General features: G+C 41.9%; 1 protein-coding gene across 1 annotated transcript in view; it reads right to left on the bottom strand.

Moving 5' to 3' along the window:
* The window catches only part of LOC145414042 (uncharacterized), a 77,770-nt gene extending 69,508 nt beyond the window's left edge, over window positions 1-8,262 (bottom strand). Inside the window, exons 1-2 of the mRNA XM_080283606.1 lie at window positions 8,027-8,262; window positions 5,802-5,924 (exon numbers count right to left, since the gene is read on the bottom strand). Coding sequence (XP_080139732.1) covers window positions 5,802-5,924; window positions 8,027-8,262 — 359 coding nt within the window. The remainder of the gene's footprint in view (window positions 1-5,801; window positions 5,925-8,026) is intronic.
* Window positions 8,263-24,115: the final 15,853 nt, after the last annotated feature.

Consider the following 24,115-nt stretch of genomic DNA (forward strand, 5'->3'; position numbering starts at 1 on the left):
AGGGCTTGCACTACACCGGGTCCACGTTCAGAAGTGACTGAGGTAGTAGTAGTAGTAGTAGTAGATGTAATAATAATAATCATGATCATCATCATCATATAATATATATTAATAATAATAACAATAATAATAATAATAATAATAATAATAATAACAATAATAATAATAATAATAATAATAATAATAATAATAATAATAACAGTAGTAGTAGTAGTAGTAGCAGCAAACCTATACTACTACTACTACGACGACGACGACGACGAAGACACATACAGACACAGATAAACACAAAAAATAGATATATAGACAGACAGACGGGCAGACAGACAGACAAATACCGTAACGAGATAGCGAACGATCTTTAACACCCATAAAGGCTATCTTGGGAGCACAGCAAACTTTCCAAAATATAGTGTGAGTTTCGTAAAGGCTGGACCAAAATGTGTGGTGATATAACTGCGAGGAACTTGGCTTCCATATACACTCTCTGCAGGAACTTGGCTTCCATATACACTCTCTGCAGGAACTTGGCTTCCATATACACTCTCTGCAGGAACTTGGCTTCCATATACACTCTCTGTTTTCACTCCAGTTTAGATTACTGTCTGGCAGTCTTACCTTTCACGTGAAGTTTACGTGGCAACAACAACACTATAGAAGCAAACTGATGATGGTGATGATGATGATGATGATGATGATGATGAAGATGATGATGATACTGAAAAAAATATAATAATAATAATAATAATAATAATAATAATAACAACAACAACAGTAATAGTCATGATAACAACAATAATAAAACAAGAAGAAGTTGATGATGATGATGATGATGATGATGACGAAAAAGAAGATGAAGAAAAACAACAACAATAATAATAATAACAATAATAATAATAATAATAATAACAGTACGGTAAGAGCAGAGCCATGGAAGTGTAAGGGTCTGGGGCAAGGACAACCCAGGCCTACTCCAGTATACTGAAGGGGAGGTAGGCTAACTGGCTTACTCCCCTAGAATAACATACAGTCATCTCTTGAGGTTCGATTCTACTACTACTACTACTATACTACCGGTACTACTACTACTACTACTACTACTAATAATAATAATAATAATAATGATGATAATAATAATTCAATAACCATTCATCGCCATTATCCCACTTCCGACTAAAGGCTGAGGTAGCTAATGATGAATATGATGATGATGATGATGATGATAAAGAAAAAATACTAATGAACATAACTGTTTCTGGCAGCATTTCCCTGTCCTGGCGACGCGTATATGATAAGAACACGTTAAGATCCTTCGTGATATGGAGAAGCATGGATGGGTGGAAGGAAGCAAGGAAGGAAGGAAGGACCCAAACCTTGACCTAGAAAAAAATCCTTCCCGCGGCCACAACACCACACCACAAAAGAACGTCACAGCACCACACCACACGGCACACACCACACCACACCACACCACACTGCACACACCACACCACACCACACCACAACACAGGCCTCACTCACTGTATCGAGGTAACACGGTGGCGTCAGCTGCAAGATTTACATAAGGTATATAGCACACAACCACGCACACAAAATTACCCTACTTTCTTGAATGTTGGTTGCAATGATACATATTTTGCATACACACACACGAGAGAGAGAGAGAGAGAGAGAGAGAGAGAGAGAGAGAGAGAGAGGCCAAATCTGAGTCTCAAAAACATGTCCCTCTTATAACTGAAGAAACGTGAAACTAAAAACCCATTAATTTGGAGATGCCTGAACGTATTGTATAAAAAAAAAAAAAGTTAAAAGACCCACAATTTAACACTAAACAAATCCGTCACACACCACGCGCCGTAAAAGTGCTTCCTCTCTTATTGCTGGGGATGATCCACTTTAACCACCTCCCACAACGATCATGAGGCAATCAGAAGGAGGCGTAATTACTAGATGATATTTGGACACTGGCCCCACCCCCACGATCCCCCCACCCCACCACACCCCTACCCCACGATCCCCCCACCCCACCACACCCCTACCCCACGATCCCCCCACCCCACGACCCCCACGACCACCCCAACCCCACGACCCCTTCTCGTTAGCTCTCATTCCTTCACAAGCGAGAAACTCCTTGGGCCGCTTTTTCTTTGGTGTGCATTTTGTTTTTCCCCAGGTGCTTGAACGATCGCAGTATTGATTAGTACAGCATAACTACATATTAATTTGTTCTTGTGGGATGAAAAAAAAAAAGCCGAAAATATGAACAACACATACTGTATATATTAGCAAATCACAGCACCATACTTCATTATTTACTATACCTTTTTTTACAATAACACGGCCTAAAAATCCGATCTCGCCATCCTCAATGCTGAGTTGTATCAAGAGATTGGCATTAGAATATGGTGCTAGTCAAGAAGTGCTATGGAAAGGATGTAGAGCTGCAGCCTTGAATTTTTCTGCCACTCAGATACATGAGTTGCAAAAAGAAAAAAAAATCTGGATCAAATTAGAGTAAAAAGAGTACAGGGGAAGGAATGGTTATTGTTATTATTAGCACAACACATACAGAAAAACAGTTACATATTTTAACACTTTCTGGGAGGACGAAGGATCAACGCAGATATTACCACAACAAAGATATTAGCAAAATATAGCTACGGGTCTATTATGCTATTTGTAGGACAGAAGACCTCGCAGTGGTAAACAAAACATGACATATTTTACACTGCTCTTGGGGAATGAATAACTGCTTAGATATTACTGCAATAAAGCGACATACTCAACTTGGAAGAGCATAACAACATAACTTGCTACTGCCGGTATATATGTTTTTCCTCCTGATGGCCGAATGACAGCCTTAGATATTAATTAAACAGAAACTAGCACAATATAACTCCAGTTTTGTCTTTTGCTCTTACAGATGACGAATCGCCCAACGAATGATCAAAAACTCAGCCATTAATAAAACATGGCTAAAGATTTGATTCTGGTTTTGGGGAATGAAGGACGTCCATAAATATTAGCACAACATAAATATTAACAACGTACCTACTTTTTTTTTTTTTTAACGAAATGAGTGACAGGTGTACACATTTAATACACCCATGGCCGAGACAGCTTAGTTTTCTATTCCAGCTACAGCCAGACGATTTTATGAAGCTTAAAGTGTGTCAAAGGAGCCAAGTAATGTTAACCTCCTCAGTACAGACGATTTTACTCAACGTAGGAAAGATTTTGTACTGAAGGGATTAATGAAGGACATATCTAACGTCTAGAGTTCGTAGGCCTCTCCCGTAAACTGAATAATACCGTAGGAAGGTAACAAAAACAAAACAGGTTTTAGAATGGGGCGCCTTCACGTGGTAGCACCTATATGACCGGGCGACTGAACTGCCAGGTGATATACACGTACCTCAGTTCCTTCCCTACCTCTCGAAAAACAGGTGGGCTGTGGAAGGATAAATTTGGCCTGCGGTACACGGGGTTCACGTTCAGATGAGCCTGGGGTTGTAAACACTTTTATTCTTAGGGGAAAAAATAAAATGGCAGACTGAAGACGTAAACACAGCATACAGATAATAAAATGGCAATCAGACTAGAGGTAAACACAGCATACAGATAATAAAATGGCAATCAGACTAGAGGTAAACACAGCATACAGGCTCCAATCCTCACCCTGACCTCGTCGCTGGCCTCTCGTGCCCTCCAAACGCTACTCCACACACGTCCACCAGCCTACAACAGGAACAACCCCCCTATTGACTGCGTGAGGGCCAAACCTGATTTTTTTTTTCATACTGTCTGCACTTTCCCTCTGTTTTCACTGTCTGGTACTGGTTTCTCCTCTCCCTGTGTCTTCACCCTCGTCTACCTTACTCTCCCACTACTCTCTCTCTCTCTCTCTCAAAACTTGTTACGGTACCTCTCTCTCTCTTCCTCATATTCTTTTTCAGTCTAACACCTCAAATCTCTCTCTCTCTCTCTCTCTCTCTCTCTCTCTCTCTCTCTCCCTCTTCCTCATATTATTTTCAGTCTAACACCTCAACTCTCTCTCTCTCTCTCTCTCTCTCTCTCTCTCTCTCTCACTCTCTCAAAAATTATCCCGTTATCTTACCCTACACTATCCTGCACTAGGCCATATCAACACGCATTCAGAAACCCATAGAATTAACGAAGAATAAATACTGATGCTGAAAATTTAGTCATGTCGGTAAATATTCACAGAGAGGAGAAAAAATAGTACTTTCCGTTCGTATTTCTTTCTTCCATGCTTGACAGTAAGTACACACACACACACACACACACACACACACACACACACACACACACACACACACACACACCCTACTGAAAAAGAACCATCATATCTCCATATATGCACTAGACAAACAGTACGCAAGTGGTGGCATGAGAGAGAGAGAGAGAGAGAGAGAGAGAGAGAGAGAGAGCTACCCTACACAGACACCAAAAAGCATGACTCGACACCTTCCCATTTATAGGTTACCTGGTCAAGTATAATCCACTGCTTTCCACTAAGGGCGCCTCTCCCTTCCCCCGCATGGCTGCCTGCATGACGTAAGCATTTCACACCTGCACCATAAAGTGGGTATTTTGGCTTTATTCTACCTGCATGACTCTACTTGGCTAATTGTCTGACTCTACTTGGTTAGTTTACCTGCCTGACTACATGGTTAATATTGTCTGCCTCGTTAACTCTACCTGCCTGGCTGCCTGATTAATTTTGTGTCTACCTGAACTCTAATTGTCTGAGTACCTGGTTCATTCTACGTGACTACTTGATTAACTCTACCAGCCTGATTCTACCTGGATGACTCTGCCTGACTGACTCTTACCTTTTTTTTATGCAAGGAAGAAGGAACCAAAGGCTAGGAGCCCGCAAACCGTTCCCTCCAAGAAATAAACAAAAACAATACAAAAGAGAGCCAAGTTCAAGAACCGTTCATTTCGAGATGCCTGGACACACAGCATTTGAAAGACTGGAGATCACAGGAAGTAGGAAATACAGACAGAGGGAGACAGTTCCAGAGTTAACTTGTTGCATAAATGAAGAACTGAGTCTACCTGTATGACGCAAGCACAAGATAAATTTTTAAAGGTGGAAGTACTGAGGCAGGTATCGATAAGCGGATTATATAAAAGATCATGACAGTCCCGTTACCACTACCGCTAAAACTGAAAGACTGGAGTGTGACCTAATTTTAACGCCCGTGATCAAGAGTACAAACAGAGACAGACTGACGTTGTAGTGGTAGTAGTAGCATTATTATTATTATTATTATTACTAGTAGTAGTAGCAGTAGTAGTAGTAGTAGTAGCAGTAGCAGTAGTAGTAGTAGCAATAATAATAATAATAATAATAATAATAATAATAATAATAATAATAATAACAAAAACAATTATAATAATAATAATAATAACAAAAACAACAATTATAATAATAGTAGTAGTAGTAGTAATAATAATAATAATAATAAATAATAATAATAATAATAATAACGATAACAATAATAATAACAACAACAATAACAATAAAACAAAACAATCTATAAAAATAATTGCAAAATCGCCAAAAAGCAAAAACACCACACATATACAAAATAACCCCAAACTCAAACCGAATACCAGTACCGTAAAGCTTGCTCCTAATGAACTAATTCTATGCGGCATTTCCCCTCCGTTCGCGGTCTCTGTTTGATGCCGGTCTTCCACACACCTCCGTACGAAAGGCTATCGGTACAGTATTTACCTCCTTCAGTGTGGTGATGGCATGTATTTACCTGTTCTTGCTACCTCCAGACGAGTTTCTGTGAGCGGAGGGGTACTGCTGAGTTGTCACATTCATGCAGCGTCTGAATCGTGAATGTTCAGTAATATACTTCCGCGCTATTTTACACTCATTCCTGTAAGCCAAGAAACCATTTACAACGCTGGGTGGTAACCATATAACCAAACCATACGTACTCCCTACGTGTCAACAAGTGGGTTGGAGGGTTGGAGGAGGGTTAGTGCCCCTCCCCGTAAAACTACTAACTCAAAGTCAAACGGCCACCCCTTACGGGATTATGGCGTCTGGAAATAGATAGATTGATAACCTACATTTCACATTTATTCAGCTTTGGGGCATCAGGTAGGCCTAGTGAAAAGTTAAATGCTTCAGTGTTTCAGGTAAATAAAATCGTCTGGCTGATAACACGAAAATACAAAAATACATCCTTGTGGTGAAGAGTAACCCATTTCGTTTTCTTTTTTAATTATGTTCGTTTATTTTCACACCCCCAGACGACCTTACTCACCTGAGGGAATAGCCTCTCGTAATTTAAGGGTTAATAAGAGCTGTACTTAACTCCAATAATTCGAAATTTCTTCTAAACTACAGGGTACATAAAATCGCCTGGCATCAATATACTCGCACCATCTTTAGCTTTAATATCAACAGCAGTCAGTCCACGGACGTCCACCATCCTCTCAGTCAATGCAGAAGTAGCTTAAGGTGACTCTGTACTGAACGACGAGCGATCTGTTCTTAAAAAAAATAAAAAATAAATAAATAAATAACCCAAAAGCAACCGGACAGCTGGTGGTCTAGTTGGTCAAGGCCTTTTAACCGGATGTAGTCCACAATGGCTCAGTCTTATGGAAAGCTGGAGTGTATTGCTCACACACCAGCACTCATCGGATGGTGACTAAATGCTCTGCCTTAAGTGCACACGCCAGAACAACTACTTGAGCCGGACTTGGACTTGGCTTGACTTTGTTAAGTGGGACGTGAGCAAGGGCAGACTTCCTCCTCTGTGAACACCCGCCTTGAAGTCTGAGCAGACATTTTTTGTAAACAAACTTCGTCACGGTGATTGCTATTCTTGGAACGTTAGAACTTTCGCTACGACTGCAACTTACAGCCCGGCTTTGTGAACTCAGACTTCAGCCTTGCCTTGATCCTGTTTATGGTTAAATGTAACCAGCTGAGGCCGACTCGAGTAGGCTCGCCCTCCAAGTCCGGCCTTAGTCTTCTTCTTCTGGCATTGGGAACTAAATGTCTGGATTGAGTAGCCTAGCCCCGGTCTCTTGGGAGCATAAGATTGATGGATGGATTGATGGATGAATGTACAGAAAGAGGTAGAAAACACAGTACAGCAGTTACACACACAAATTCCAAAATTAACCGTCAAAAACTTACACACACAGTACTTCGTGCTTTAACCCTCTCACTGATACTGTCGCACTTGTTTCAGTCTGGTTAATACCCGCTGTTTTATTCAACTATGAAAAATCCCTACCGATCAGAGGGTCAGAGAGGACAACTTACGAATTACACGACAGGTGGTTACAGAAGGAGAAAATACAAAAGATACGAAAAGAAAAGGACAAAGAAACAAGCGCGTAAACCACTCAAGTAATGGCGAGCAAGAGTTTCTGAAATTCCTCTTCATTTTGGGGCAGCTGGTACACCGGGAACAATTTAAGGATTCAAATATCGCGCAGTTTCCGTTTAAATATGGCTCATCGTTAACTCCATCAGTCCAGCTAGTTATTTATGGTTTATTTTCTCTACCTTTAAGCGATTTTATTTAATTTATAAAGCAGGAGTTAGATACAGTATTTATTAACTCACTACTGTTGGTCCTTCGTGACTTGAAAAATATCGTGTATGTGTGTGTGTGTGTGTGTGTGTGTGTGTGTGTGTGTGTGTGTGTGTGTGTGTGTGTGTGTGTGTGTGTGTGTGTGTGTGTGTGAGAGAGAGAGAGAGAGAGAGAGAGAGAGAGAGAGAGAGAGAGAGCGTCACCGGATTAAAGGGATTAATGACACAGCAAACCTCATCATACAGCTCAGAATTAGGGTCGCATTTTAAGTGGCTTTCTAGACTCCGTAACACCTCTTCCTTAGCGATTTATTCTGCATAATATACATCAACAACCTCTTAGTAACTACATCAACTACATAAATAACAAAAGAAATGCTAAGGTGTAGTATGCAAAATAAATCGCTATGATAAAGGTGTTACGAAGCTTCCTCAGAACAGAACCCGACGGCACTAGTTGCATATGACGTGTGAGGACTTTTGGACCTCCGGAAACGGGCACCAAACCTATGTCCAGTGTCAAAAATATAATAAGGGGAGGAAAAACTTGCACTATGAGGACTGCTGTTTGAAGGTTGTGGTCTCGGGTTCATCTGAAACGTGAACCCAGTGGACTGTAGGACAACGATGCCCTGCTCCTGCAGCCCACCATCGTCCATTCGGGGGATGGGGAGGGAAAAGAGGGGAGACTACATTGTTGGGTAATGGAGCCGCCCAGCTGTATCGGTGCCACTACACGAAGGCGTCCCTTTCAGTACCATGCCTGAACTTTAAACGACAAAGGGGATGGAAAGACGGCAATAATATTAGGGTGATTTCGAAAATGCCGGTACGTGAAGATGGATCATGGCTGGCCTCACTGCATGGTTACTAACTGCACTCTTAGACTGTAATGTGGGATGCAGGCTAATGAAGTTCAATGTCCACAGGCGCACCATAAATCTCCGTCTAAAAAAAGGGGCCTTGGCTTCCCCCTGCATGAACTCGTTGAGCTGGAGACGTCTCTTTCATTTTAATCTTGCCATCTGACCATTTCATTCAGCTTTGGGAGGACCTTTTGAACTGGAGATAGATAGATATAGCAATAATACACTCCTTCAGTACAAAAGGCCCTTCCTGGGGTGAATACAAATCGCTTGGTGCCGGCATGAATATAAAAGAATGACGGCACCTAGACAAATGGGTGTTGGAGGTCTTAAGTGGCATTGTGTATATGTCTCAGTGTTGGAGGTCTTAAGCAGCACTGTATATATGTCTCGGTGCTCGAGGTCTTAAGTGGCATTGTGTGTATGTCTCAGTGTTGGAGGTCTTAAGTGGCATTGTGTATACGTCTCGGTGTTGGAGGCCTTAGTGGCATTATGTATATGTCTCAGTGTTGGAGGTCTTAAGTGGCATTGTGTATATGTCTCAGTGTTGGAGGTCTTAAGTGGCATTGTGTATATGTCTCAGTGTTGGAGGTCTTAAGTGGCATTGTGTATATGTCTCAGTGTTGGAGGCCTTAAGTGGCATTGTGTATATGTCTCAGTGTTGGAGGTCTTAAGTGGCATTGTGTATATGTCTCAGTGTTGGAGGTCTTAAGTGGCATTGTGTATATGTCTCAGTGTTGGAGGTCTTAAGTGGCATTGTGTATATGTCTCAGTGTTGGAGGCCTTAAGTGGCATTGTGTATATGTCTCAGTGTTGGAGGTCTTAAGTGGCATTGTGTATATGTCTCAGTGTTGGAGGCCTTAAGTGGCATTGTGTATATGTCTCGGTGTTGGAGGTCTTAAGTGGCATTGTGTATATGTCTCGGTGTTGGAGGCTTTAGTGGCATTGTGTATATGTGTGACGTGAACCAGTGTCGCGGGTGGCGGTTGAGATGATGTTCCCACACCCATACCGTACCGTACTGTACCATCGCGTGTCGCTGTTATGGTCTAGTTGGCATTACTTACACCAAACCATCTAACATTACACACGACACGGAACACAATGAGTTGCAGTATCACAGGGTACGTACAGGAAAAATCTGGGAAAATGAGAGAGAGAGAGAGAGAGAGAGAGAGAGAGAGAGAGAGAGAGAGAGAGAGAGGCCTGAATTGAAGATTGTAGGCTATGAGAAGAAATCATTGGGAAGAAAGATGGTGGTGGGAAAGAGGCAAGAGAAAGTTACTGGAAAATGAAGACTTGAGGGGTAAAAAATATGCAGCTGGTGGTGGTGGCGCGGGGTGGTGGGGGAGGTGGCGGCAGTGGTGGAGGATGTGGTGGTGGTGGAGGTGGTAAGGAATGAGTGTGGGGAAGAGATGATTTGTGCGTTGTGATGAGTCATGCTGAAATATTACTCCGCCTGCAGTCTTCCATCTTCCTGCCACACACGCACCATAAACCATTTCTTCTTACCCTTGAACTCTACCTTGAAGGACCAATGTCGCCGCGTGTAATTTCAGATTCCATCCACTAATAACTCAGAAAACATGAAAGAAAAAAAAGGAGGGGGATAATTGCACTCCTAACACACTCGCTCTTTTCATCTTCCTACATATTAACGTGGCAGATCATTATTATCTGGTCTAAACACTGGATCCACCTCATACTGTACTGGTCAAGATGATGCCAATAACTGAGCGTATTGGTACATATGGCAGTCTTTGTGGTCGGTTAATCTAGACATTATTTCCCACTACACTCTGACTAGACAAGGCACCTGTAAAGTATCTGGCCTACAGAGCATGTAGCTATCAGAAATCCAATATTGAGGCAAAGAGCTATGGTAATGACCACATATACAACCTCATATACAACCTGCAACACTCACAATCTTGCTACGCCCCTATCCCACCCCTCTCCTCTCCCTCCGACATCCGGGCCGTATGCGGCACTAGGAGAAGGAGGGCAATGTCAGCGGAACAAAACACATGTGACTAGCTGCCTCCATTAAGTACACCACGAGCGCAGTCTACACACGTGCTGCCATACTCACAATTCTACCTAGTCCTTTGGAAGCAACTCACATTAATTTTAAGTACGGTAGCTAATTCTCAAATGGGTGTGAACGGGACAGGAAGGGTGGTGTGTCGAGGGGGAATGAGTTGCTACTGAGAAGGTACACGAATACCTGGTGGGCCATTCGTCAAAGGAACCCAGTAAGGATGTGACGCCAGGCAAAATATAAAATTACAAAATAGTGGCGTACACACTTCTTTGTTTTACATTTTTGTATTAACTTAAAAATATATAATAGCAAAAGTGTAGACAGAAGCATAACAGGGATTCTATGCGTGTAACCGAAAGAATATTCTCAATTTTGTTTCCACACGATGACGCCCTTTTTTTTTTTAAGCAACTACGCAATTGATGGGGTGTTGTTTATAATAGCCAGCGGAATATTTATACACTGGTTCAGATTTTTGTGAATGACTGTGTGCACCCAAATCAGAAAGCAGAGACACCGAGTACCTACAACAATCGATGGCTAGAAAGGTGACTCCCTCTGCGATGTGTTGGTGAATGGAGAGAGACTGGGATTGGTGAAAGAGTTTAAGAAGAGTAATGTACCGGTAAGCACATACAGTGATAAGAGGGGGGGGGGAGGACTTTTAAAGGAAACGGAGAGTAGAGTGACCTAGGGAAGTCACTACAAATACATTAATACAGATCCGAGGTCTAAGTATTCACAAAGGCTGCAAGCTGACTGCATGAAAATATGTTAGTGCTCACCTTAACAAACGGGAGAGAAACTTTGCCATGGCATGAATCTCACATTCAAGAGTGAGAACAGCTGAAAAGGGACTGTTGAAGAACGTATGCGTTCCGTGGATTACTCAGGCTGGGCAGAGTAAGTAATATCTAAAATGCAGATATTTGAGAAAGATGTGGAGTAGGGAAAACCACTGATCAGCAACTACTATAAGAGTACGGTACGTAAGATTGGGATATTCAACCTTCTCTGCCAAAGGGCCAAAGTTTTTATTCAGAGAGCGTTGGCTAGCCGCACAACAGTACAGTATACATGGCGTGGGGTGAGGCGTGGCAGCATACATGAATACCGGTACTAGTACTATGGATAATCACATACTTATTACCATTACTGTTAGATTCTATGCATGTACTAGCATTAACATCTACAAAATTCTGTCCAAGGCTAACAAACGCACATTCTGCTACACTGCTTCGTTTATATCAACCCTTCTTACTCCATGCCCACAACACACTTACGAACGCGACAATTCAACAATGACATTTCATATCTCTAACTCACAACTCAGTACAGCAATCACCATAAATCGAGACTTATCTTAGATCACTGAATAAGGAAAAAATAATATTGTCTCATTTAATGTCACGAAAACTATATACAAACAGTTTACTAATAGACAGATATTGCCTGGTCCCTATATTACCCACGCTAATTCCAATACACCAGTCCTGTATGAGACAGCCCTAGCATGTATTCAATATGGACGGTGGGCGTTAGCGCCGAAGTGGTGACATGTGGAGGTGTAGGAGGACTACTGGGCCTTGGGATAGGTTACTGCCCCCGAGATATAGACCCTGATACCTTTGCCCAGAGTCGGACACATAAAATAATATACCGGTATATATATATATTACCTTCAATGCTACTAATATTCCTATTGAAATTCACGGTGTTTCACTTAACAACGCCCTCAGCTGGACCTCTCATGTTAGATCACTTGCTCAAACCACTTCAAAGAAACTTGGATTATTGTGCAGAATCTGTAACTTCTTCACCGACGAGCAGTTAGCTGCAGTTTACAAGAGTCATGTGCGCTCTCAGCTGGTATATTGCTCACTCTTGAGGATGGATGTGAAGAGGCTGCACTACAACACATGGACAAAATTCAGAGCAAAGCGGTAAGAATTATTAATAACCCTGCAATTACAAACGAACTATCTCTCCTACATGTAAGATAGAATGTTGCCTCCCTTGCATTCTTTTACAGATACTTTTATGTAAATGCTCAGACGAAGTTCCATTCTTTGTGCCACCACTCCACACCTTCCCCTGTGCTACACGAGCATCTGGTAGCACTCATAACTAGCCTGTCACACTGCCATACTGCAGAACTTGTGCCTATCAGCCTTCTTTTATTCCTTGATCTGCACCTCTTTGGAACTCGCTTCCCCAGAATAGTTTCCCCCAACACTTCAACCTACTGTGCATCTGTTCAAGTCCAACTGTTACAGATATTTTATGAATGGAAGACACCTGCTATCTGGTGTATGGATTAATTTTTATATTTAATTTGTTGTTCCTTTCTCTGTTCATCTTCTCTTTAAAAAATACCGTCAGACGATTTCATGTTGCTTAGAGTGAGTCACAGGAGCCTGGAAGCGCTACTGTCGCCATCAACAGTCACGGTCGCACTAATCAAGAATATCTTGTTCTATTCCAGCTAACGCCAGGTGATTTATTCAGCTGAGAGTTAACGGCAATAATAAGTAACGCTAGTGAGGTGCTTACTACTACGTAAGATTAGATATTATAACAAGTGTGAAAAAGTAGCGCAGTATATTCAAAAAACGTACAGATGGGGTCGGACAGAAACTGCTAACTAGCCGCTGGTTGAGCATCCTTGGTTTTGATATCAAGGTTAAATCCCTATAATCGACCGGGATCTGGATAGGGTGATGAAAAAGGTACGTGCCTGGTATATATGAGATGGAGGGTAGGAGTGGAAAGCACAGAAGGTGGGTGGATATGGCGAGGTGAATGAATGTGTGAATGAATAAAATATTGACAATGAGGAGTAAATAAACTGACGATGGATGGGAATGTATGAAAGAAGGATGTGTGAAGACAGATATGACAAACGCAGCACCTTCTTATTAACCTGGCAGTCGAATCTCTGTCCCCTTTGCATTAGTCTATACCAGTGGTTCCCAACCTTTTTGGTCCTGTGGCCCCCCGAGAAAATTATGAGAAGCTCCATGGCCCCTATATAACTCAGATCGTATATTTATATATTTTTAATATTTGATATTGTGCAGAAAACGGTAATTACCCCAATATACTTAAGGCTAAACTAGCACAGTAAGGTATATTTCATACTTGATTTCTGTCAGGTTTTACCCAGACCAAATACCTTATAATATCTTATATTACCAATAAGGCCCATGGCCCCCCAGTCAATGTCCCATGGCCCCCTTGGGGGCCATGGCTCCCATGTTGGGAACCGCTGGTCTATACAATATGCGGCACATTGGTTGAGTGTGAATCGTTAGACCTGTCAAATAAATCCGAGAATTTCGAAGGACTGAATGCCCGAATGAGGATGCGACCAATTTCACAAGGCACTCTGCCGACAATTCTCATCCTTTTGCACTTTGCTCTTCCTATCTCTAGATCCCCCTCCCCCCCCACGCCATGATTAGTGGGAAGAAGGATTTTGATGATGGCTACAGTCACACGATTTTATTCTGATTAGAGACCCATCGGCGAACTATATATGTTAAAAATAAGTAGGCATAATTATTACCCGTCGGCTGATGGTCCCTCGTTACCAATAACAACATAATAATAAATTGTCATACCGGGTATTCGATCAATTTGTCAAACTATGAACACACACACACACACACACACACACACACACACACACACACACACACACACACACACAATAACTATACAACGATGAGATGGCAAAAGGAAGAGCACGTACGACGGCAAGGAAGCACGATTCGCATTTATCAATCCCGTAAAGCAGGACGTTATCATTTTCGGAAGTTCGTCCTATACCGTTGCCCGTTCAGTGTGTGTGTGTGTGTGTGTGTGTGTGTGTGTGTGTGTGTGTGTGTGTGTGTGTGTGTGTAACTCACCCTCAGCTACTAAACGGATTTGAATTAAACTTCCCAGGTGAGTTCGTCTGGTAATTGGTACGATCTTTCACTATGTACAAATTTCCAACCATGATTTTTAGGGTGGTCATCCCCCTCACCAAAATATTAATTCTCAGATAAAAGGAAATGATGGCAGATGTGGTTTTGTTATCTTTGTGTATGTTGTGCAATGGACTCTCATCCGCAATGCGATATTTGGAGAGCGTGACCCCACCAATGATCCTCGGGGACATCAGCTCTCTCCCCAAAATTAAAACGATCAGAAATAAGGGAAAGTGAGGACATGGATTTCAACGAAGCTTCACATCTGGCCTACTTTATTAGCATGAGATCGCGAAAGGAAGGCAAACTCCAATTTTTTTTTCCCCAATAATATTGAAACACGTGACACAAAATACAAGTCTGCATTTTCCCCTTCGTTCATAACCGCGTGGCGTACATGTGATGCAGAAGGCAGACCGAACATTTCCAGTACTTAGAAGGCTTTGGATACATCGCCATACACGAGGGGCTTGTGTAGACCTCCAAGTACTGAGCTGTAATACTATGACTGCAGGAGTGTCAGCCGTTCAGGTGGTAATGAGAGGAGAGCAAGGGTGAGTGAACACCAACGCGGCACAGTACTGTTCTCACTCACTGGACCGGCACTATTGGTCTCTCTCTCTCTCTCTCAAACACACACACACATACACACACACACACACACACACAAGGAAACCAGCAGAGATGAGTGATAGCGTACTAGCAACGTGTGTATCTAGATTAGACCGTAGAAGACAGACTGCTCATTTCCATTTATCCTCTGCTGTAAGATATTATATACGAAAGATTTACGGGTACTTGGACATCTTAATAATTCTCATTTAAGATACACAAAGCAAATTTACAGACCTGGTTTATCAGTAGCCACCAGTACATTAATATACTGCTTTTACTCTAACCTGGCCTAAAACTCCAATCTCTCCTTATGAATGCAGAGTTGTAGCAATAGATTAATACTAGAATACGATGTTAGTCCCAAAGATGTGCAATGGGAAGTATGTAAAGCCATTGTATTCTTTTTTTCTCCACTGACGTACGTGAAATAAGCTATAAACGGAAGACACCCTTGGCCAAATTACAGTAAAAACAGTACTGTATGGGTACCGGTAGCAAATATGTGGAATTCACTGTTGTATACGCAGCTCAGGGTTATGACTTACAAGATCTAGTTGTTCTTGATGTGTTTTCTATCATGGAAAACTAGTATGGGCAAGCACAATAGATGCTGACACACAAGTACATATTAGTACACAGCAACACACACAGCCCGGACTCTGATCTTACTCTGTGACCTTGACCTCTGACTGGTTGTTCTCCAAATCGAATCTTACATCCTTGGCTTACCTTGAACCCATTCACCAAGTTTGGTTTAAATCGGATAGAAGCTGTTAAATCAAACCTGGTCATGTGACCTTACTTTTTAATCTATGATTCTCAAAAAAACAATAAGTAGTCCCCTTGGCTTACCGTCAACCCATCCACCAAGTTTGGTTCAAATAGGATAAAAACTGTTTATTTATTTATTTATTTTTATTTTTTTCACAGACACAATCGACTCGAACTTTGATCTTACTCTGAGAGCTTGATCTTTGAGTGACTGCTCATAAAATTAATTCCTTTCGTTTTATGCTCAACCCTTTCACCAAATTTGGTCCAAATCAGATAAAAACTGAAGTTGACCTTGACCTCTGACGTATTTTGAAAAGCAATAAGTCAATCCCACGGCTGACCCTGAAGGCTTTAATCAGGTTTAGCTAAAATCGGGTAAAAACTGTCTGAGACTATCCGTACACTACAACTCGGTCCCTTACCTAAGGTACCGATACATGCTTACGTGAGCAGTCACTGACAAGATGATACGGTAAGTTCTCCGTCAGCATCCATAAATATATAACTAAATGGAAAAGTTTGATCCTTGACGTAAGGAAACATAATTTCATTATCCAAATTTAGCAAAGGCATAATACAGTAATATGCAGCGTCTGGGTTATGCACCTTACCACTGATTACAGGTATCGCTATCTGTGACGACATAATATCTTGATCACTGGTAATAATGATTTATTGCAGACACATACCCGGTACTTAAACGACTTCCAAGTTCCAATAAATACTGTATATTTCTACTACAGGCTTAGCATTTTATTTGCCGTTGTGCACAGCCCGTTACCGTCCAAATAGGCAGTCGGGACTAATTTGGAACATTAGAGATTTCAACGCTAATAAGTAGTGATCTATCTATTAGCAAATCTGAGTACGGTACTGTGTGTGTGTGTGTGTGTGTGTGTGTGTGTGTGTGTGTGTGTGTGTGTGTGTGTGTGTGTGTGTGTGTGTGTGTGTGCGCGTAAAGAAAGCTATATGGAATGAGTTCACTGACAAGGTAATAAGTGTCGGTCAGAATATACCGGTGCTCGTACCTCCTGACAGTTCTCTCCCGGCGTGTACCGATAAGTATTGTATAACATGTGGACTGGTGATGTGCATGACCGCTTGCTTGGAGGAGATGTTATTAACGGTACGGCAGCGTTACCACAACCTGCTGCTGCTGCTGCTGTTATGTGCTGCACCCTGGCCACCATACAGCACTTGCCCCCCACCCCCACCACACACACACCGCCTCTCTCACTCACTCACTCACTCGTTCACTCCCTCCCTCAAGCTGCTGTTCCTCTCTGCTGCTTTCTGTGCCTAAGGTCTACTGTATGTGCCTAACTTCTCATCAGGTAGTTAGCCTCTCTCTCTCTCTCTCTCTCTCTCTCTCTCTCTCTCTCTCTCTCTCTCACACACACACACACACACACACACACACACACACACACACACACACACACACACACACACACACACACACACACACACACACACACGTCTATTTACTTACTCATACTGTCTGTCTATCTAGCGGTATCATATAATTACAAAGACGTGTATCTTTCACAATATCATACTAATCCCATCACTACTTAAGTCTCCTAACAAGCTTAACTGAAACACCTGTCGTTAACCACAGCAAATTAGTCTACAAAAATAACCTCAAACAACGTACAGCACAGAGGGATATTTGTAAGATCCAAAAATAAAGCGCTAAGGAAAAGGTGATTAGAGCTTCCTTACCCAGCAAGAATACGGCCTTAAAGGTGCGTTTGTTTATCTGTCTATCCATCTATTGCCAGACGCCTTAATCACGTAAGGGGTGGCCACAAACAAATCGCCTCCATGTCGCCCTGTCCCTCGCCATTTCACTGCCCTGCTCCCAGCTCACACTCCCATCTCTCATATACCTCTCCACTCCAACCCTCCACCTCATCCATGGCCTCCCCCTCCCTCTCCCCCCCTCCACCTCACTCACAAACACTCTCCTCCTCAGTCTCTCTCTCCATCCTCTCCACGTTTGTTTATGCATCTGTCTTAAATCACACAGGTACAGTCGCTATCAAAAATACTGTCTCCTCTCCTGCTGCTTAATAAAATAGTACGGTAGCTGTGGATTCACCTGACTGATATTACAAGCCTGTGGTGGAAAAAGCAAGAGAGATGACGGAACTTTTGTGCCGACTGTACCAAATACCAAAACTTGAAGGAATAGCAGAGGGAAAAATTCGGCCAAACTACGCTGGTCTAATAATAATAATAATCTATCTATCTATCTATTTATTGCCGGACGCCACAGTCCCGTAAGGGGTGGCCATTTGACTTTGAGTTATTTATTTTATGGGGAGGGGCACTAATCCTCCACCAACCCACTTGTTGACACGTAGGGAGCAATTATGGTTTAGTTATATGGTTACCACCCAGCGTAGTAAATGTTTTTTTTTGGCTTACAGGAAACCATTTGGCTTGTCACTCAATGTAAAGCCACCTGTAAAGGAAAGAAAAGCAATAAGAAGTGACAGGACAGATGGGAGAAATATGGAGAGAGGAGGGCAGACACAGAAAAAGAATGATAAAGGCTAAGGAAGAAGTGGGCAGCTCTACATCAAGTGAGTGGATGATGGTCGCCATCACCTACCACAAATATTATTATTATCAGTAGTAGTAGCAGTATTGTTGTTGTTGTTGTTGTTGTTATTATTATTATTATTATTATTATATAAAAATAATAATTATAACAACAACAACAACAATACTACTACTACTACTAATAATAATAATAGTAATGATGATGATGATTGTAATCATCCATCCATCTATCCATCTTCCAATCCTATGCTGCCCCATGAGATGCGTACAAGCCCGGGGCCAAGCAAGTTGGTCCTGACATTTAGCCTAAGATGAGAGGAACCAGCCTCACTCATCCCTAAGTGGCATTACGTGAGCAATAAACCCCAACCACCCCTTGGATATAAACCTTCACCGGCTCAATCCGACTGGAGCGCCTTAATTTCCCACTAAACCATCAGGCGCCATAATTTGGTTATATGGTTACCACCCAGCATAGGAAATGGTTTCCTGGTGTACAGGAAACCATTTCGCTTGTCACTCAGTGTAGTCACCCATAGGCAGAAGGAAGAGGAAAGATTAAGAAAAGATATAGAGGAGGGAGTGTAATGTCACCCGTTGTCAGAAGGAAGAGGAACGAATGAAGGAAAGAGAGTTGAGGAGGGAACGAAGAGAGGAAAGGGCAGACACCCAAAGCAGCACGACAGCGAGTGAGTGGATGGTGAGCGCCCCCACCTACCACAAATAATAATAATAATAATAATAATAACAGTAGTAGTAGTAATGATGATGATGATGATGATGATGATGATGATGATGATGATGATGATGATGAAGATGATGATGATGATGATGATAATAATAATAATAATAATAATAATAATAATAATAATTCATTTCTATGGCAAAAAGTGTCTGGAATCCCTTATGAATACCACTCCTGAAACTGCATTAAATGGTAAACAACTTCCCTACGATGATGTAATTTTTAGTGGGCATTCTTTCTACTACCAGACGAATTATGTGGCAATGGAAAAACGAATTAGAAGAGCCAGATAAAGCCTTCATTAACCCCTCCTGCGTCTATCCTCTTCAATCGATTATATTTATTTTATTTATTTATTTATCTATTTATTTATTTTTGGTGGGGGATCCATGGACGATTTCAGTTTGGTTAGAAATGACTCTAGCAGTGAAGGGGTCAATCAAATTAATATTTTTTTTTTAATGCAAGGAAGAAGAACCAAAGGCCAGGAGCTAGCAAACCGTTCCTTCCAAGAAATACAACAACAATATAAAAGAGAGCCAAATTCAAGATCCGTTCATTTCGAGATGCCTGGACACACTGCATTTGAAAGACTCGTGATCACAGGAAGTAGGAAATACAGCCAGAGGGAGACAGTTCCAGAGTTTTTTTTTTTTGTGTGTGTGTGTGTCCGACTCTGGGCATAGGCTTCACAGCCTGCTATCAAGGCCCAGCAGTCCTCCTACATACCATACACCTCTACATGTCACCACTTCGGCGCTAACACCCACCGTCCATATTGAATACATGCTATGGCTGTCTCATACAGGACTGGTGTATTGGTATTAGCGGGGGTATTTTTACGACATGTCGGCGGGTCTTCTGGCAGATCAGTAAAGCCTGATTTAATGAAATTCAAATCCTTAAACTGTTCCCTGCCCCAGCCGGGATTCGAACCTGGGTCCGATGGGACTGCAGGTCACCTCTCTACCGATTGAGCCACCGCCAGTTGACCCCTCCAGTTTGAAAAGTCTCTTCTAACCCAAATAAATGCATCTGATTTTAGCTTGACTGAAGTGCAACAGACGTGCTCGTAGTGAAGGGGCTGAAGGTAGGGTAGGATGTGCGGTAGGGTGTGTGATGCCAGATGAAGGAGACTGTGGCAGCTCTCTCTAGAACAACAACACTTCCTTCTTATTCAGTTTGATATTTTTGTTTTTTCATTGTCAGTCTACCATTTTCTTTAACACCTGTGACGGTCTGTACATGATTTTTTTTCCCTAGTGCACTCGTAATTTACTGATATTTCCATATCTTTTATTAGCATCTAAACTCCGGTGTGAAAAAAAAAAAAGTCAATTCAAACTTCGTCAATAACACGATTTACTCTCTTGCATAACAAAGAAATTCCGACGTTCTGGCTAAGTTTAATATATTTTCAAAATCTCACAGTTTGGTGCTGACGGAGATATAAGAACGTACCCTACCTTAAAATATGGCTACATCGATATTTAGGTCAATATCATCCATGTAAAATCAGGATAAGTATTTCAAGATCCAGATTTCAGGAGACAGTGCCTAAAAAAATACAACATGCCTCAGTTCCCAATATAGACAAATTTTGATGAGATATAAATGGCATCTGGGGTAAAATCTGGGTGAATTAAACGCTAGGTAAAGAGTATAATGAATGGGTGAACCAAAATTATATACAGTTTCATTCACGTGGCGAGACTTCAAGGAGTAAGTCGAGGATATTATGCATAAGGCTGGTAAGCTGGGTGGAAGGAGTGAGGGAGGGTGAATGGGTGTGTACGGAAGTAATAAAAGCACCACTACTACGTGTGTGTGTGTGTGTGTGTGTGTGTGTGTGTGTGTGTGTGTGTGTGTGTGTGTGTGTGTGTGTGTGTGTGTGTGTGTGTGTGTGTGTGTGTGTGTGTGTGTGTGTGTGTGTGTGTGTGTGTGTGTGTGTGTGTGTGTGTGTGTGTGTGTGTGTGTGTCAATTTTCAGCCTGGCTCAACGCAGTGATCCGCCAGACATCTGATGTATCTCGCAGTTCCTCCAAAGAATCACGTAACGGAGATTTGAACTTCGCCTGCTTCTCTTCAGTGCAGTGGACATTTTTTATATTCTATGCATTGATTTTAGTCTTTAAGAAATATTAGCTCAAGAAGGTGTTATGTGACTACTGTGGTGTTTTATATATTACCACATAATCTCTTAGAGGCAGGGTGTGTTTCTCATCCCCTCCCTCTCCCCGATTTCTGGTCTCTCTCTCTCTCTCGTCGCTCTGTCACTGTAAACGGCACTGGTTGGCTTTAAAATGCTGCTGGTCATTATTAGCTTTGCATCTGCTGTATAGTTTGTGGGATGACTTGCCTTTCGCTACGGCACGTTTGTTCGTAGGTACCTGTATTCTTTGATGTAATTTGTAAAAGTGGAACGAAGTTGTCTTAACGGATTTTTGCGATGCCTGTCAAATAATTACATTCTCTGATCTTTCTTATGTGTCGCTTTATTATCTAGTGTTACTACTTCAGCTTATGTCATCTTATTCTCGTCTTCGTGACTCATCATAAGAGTATACATCAATATGTGGTTTACGAGTATGATGTTTTCAATACGTTGTCATCTTGCATGTAATCCATATAATGGATTGTTAAGGCTGAGATTAACCCATATTCATCATCATCATTCTAACCTGCTTTCCACTTAAGGAAGGATGGAGGTGGGGTGCAGAGACGAGGCAAGAAAATAATGGATAAAAGCTTTGCCTGCACCACGTACCGGCACGCACTCTTTCTCTCTTTCCCAAAGCTCACTCTACTTCAATGATGCCATATTTATTACCTGTAGCATGACACGCCAGGTATATAACAGCGGCATTTTCCTCTTGTTCAGCTGCTCGTTCAGAAAGCCATTGTACCCTGATGTTCCAGTACCTTTTCTTTGTCGAGTGTATTGTTGCATGTAAAGCATTTTTTTTTTTTCTTTTTTTTTTCTTTTTCTTTTGTGCAGCTATACGATTGTACTCTTTTCATCTTTACTTGACCCAGATTTTCGTCCTTTTGCAGCTTTCCACGTAGCTCAAGGGCAAGACTGAGACAACACAACGGTTCTGCATCCTTTCAACACCACATCTTCGTGATTAGCACCGTATTTAGTTTAATCTATCATTACATCTCAGTTTAGAAGATAGAGAGATGGCATTTTTAGGCCAAATCAAAGTGTAAAGAGCACAGCACCCTCCACAATTACTCTATACGAGACAAGCCAGTGTTTATGAGTGATAATGTTGAATGGGGTTGGTTTTTTTCAATGAGTGTTTGCCTGTATGTGCCTGCGGCAAGCGTCCGCCTCTCATGTCTTCCTGTTGTGTCTTTCCTGCACCGTGTTTGGAATGGTTGGTGTTTCTTGGAGTGTGTTTGGGGCTTCGTGGATCATTACTGCTGTTGTGTGACTCTGGTGTGTGTGTGTGTGTGTGTGTGTGTGTGTGTGTGTGTGTGTGTGTGTGTGTGTGTGTGTGTGTGTGTGTGTGTGTGTGTGTGTGTGTGTGTGTGTGTGTGTGTGTGTGTGTGTGTGTGTAGGGGGGGTCTTGCTCTCTGCTTTCATAACACTGGCCGGAGTAATTGCAGCAGACACACACGAAAGCCTGTAGCCCCGATGCTGACAATGCGGTGCTTCCTTATCTCCTGGCTACACCACTTAGGCAATTTTCCCACTACACTGCCCCTCACTCACTCCACACGCAAAGCACGCAAATTTCCTCCCTCCATTATTTACTGACATGACCTGTCGTGTTACAGGAAAACTAATCAGGGTTTCTGCCACTGATAATTGTCAGGAAAGCCAAATGCATATTACCCAACCCTTATCACGGTGTGCGGTAGCCACTCCATAAGAAAGAATGGCACAGGTTCAACATGGCGTCCTGTACATAGGGTAGGGGAGCATTTGAGCGAAAACAGTCGCAAAGCCCAGTTCTAAGCTTATGAACTAAGAGACCTTCTCTATTCAAGTGCAAAACTACTCGCAAAGTCTTGCTAACCGTCGTAGGAGGCGCAAAATGGAACCATAAAAATATCGATTTTGTTCTTTCTTTCTTTCTTCTTCATCAGTCATAACTCCAAAAGAAAATGGCGCAAGCAAGCGTGCTATACACCAAAACGCTGCTTGTCAATTGTTCATGTTTCTTTTCACGTTCTGAAAAGCATTCAGGCTACAGTTAGGGAGTTACAGCCGAAAACCGCATCGTGGTCACCCGTAAGTACGTCATTTTGCGCAGTATTAGATAGCTACAGCTCACCTACAGTTAAAGAACGTACCAAAACACTTCTTTTCACGGGAAGGCAGTCTCGTTTTAGTCTTTCAGTATGCTATGCATGTAACAATCCAAATATAACACTTGCTTTATGTTTAATTATACTCCCACAAATAGATCATAAACTAGAAAACACAAATTTTCTTTTCAAAATATTATTAAGAAGTAGGAATGGCAAAAGTGCACAGATAAGAGATGAAAAAAAGCACAGAAACAAGAGAGCATTCAGGATGGGAGGAGATCTGGCGAACTGTTCCCATTACTACATTCCACCAGCTACAAGTCTGTGGCTGAAGTGTGCAATGTAGTAATGGGTATAGGTCTCCAAATCTCCTCCCATCCTGAATGCTCTCTGTTTATGTGCTTTTTCATCCCTTATCTATGCACTTTTGCCATTCCTACTTCTCAGCAATCATTTTAAAAGAAAATTTTTGTTTTCTAGTTAATCATGTACCGGTAATCTTCGGCTGATCATTACCCTACTAATACTATCGAGGTGCTACACGATATTTAGAATCCGCTTTCTTTATTCATAGCATCAAAATAGCTAAAAGTAATAGTGTTATGCAGCCTAGGCCCACTCGAGACCTAAATCGGTATATCACTCAGCTGAATTTGTCGAG

Source organism: Coenobita brevimanus, chromosome 98, assembly GCF_032717465.1.
Source record: "Coenobita brevimanus isolate Jiangsu-jjx chromosome 98, ASM3271746v2, whole genome shotgun sequence".
NCBI classification, from domain to species: domain Eukaryota; kingdom Metazoa; phylum Arthropoda; class Malacostraca; order Decapoda; family Coenobitidae; genus Coenobita; species Coenobita brevimanus.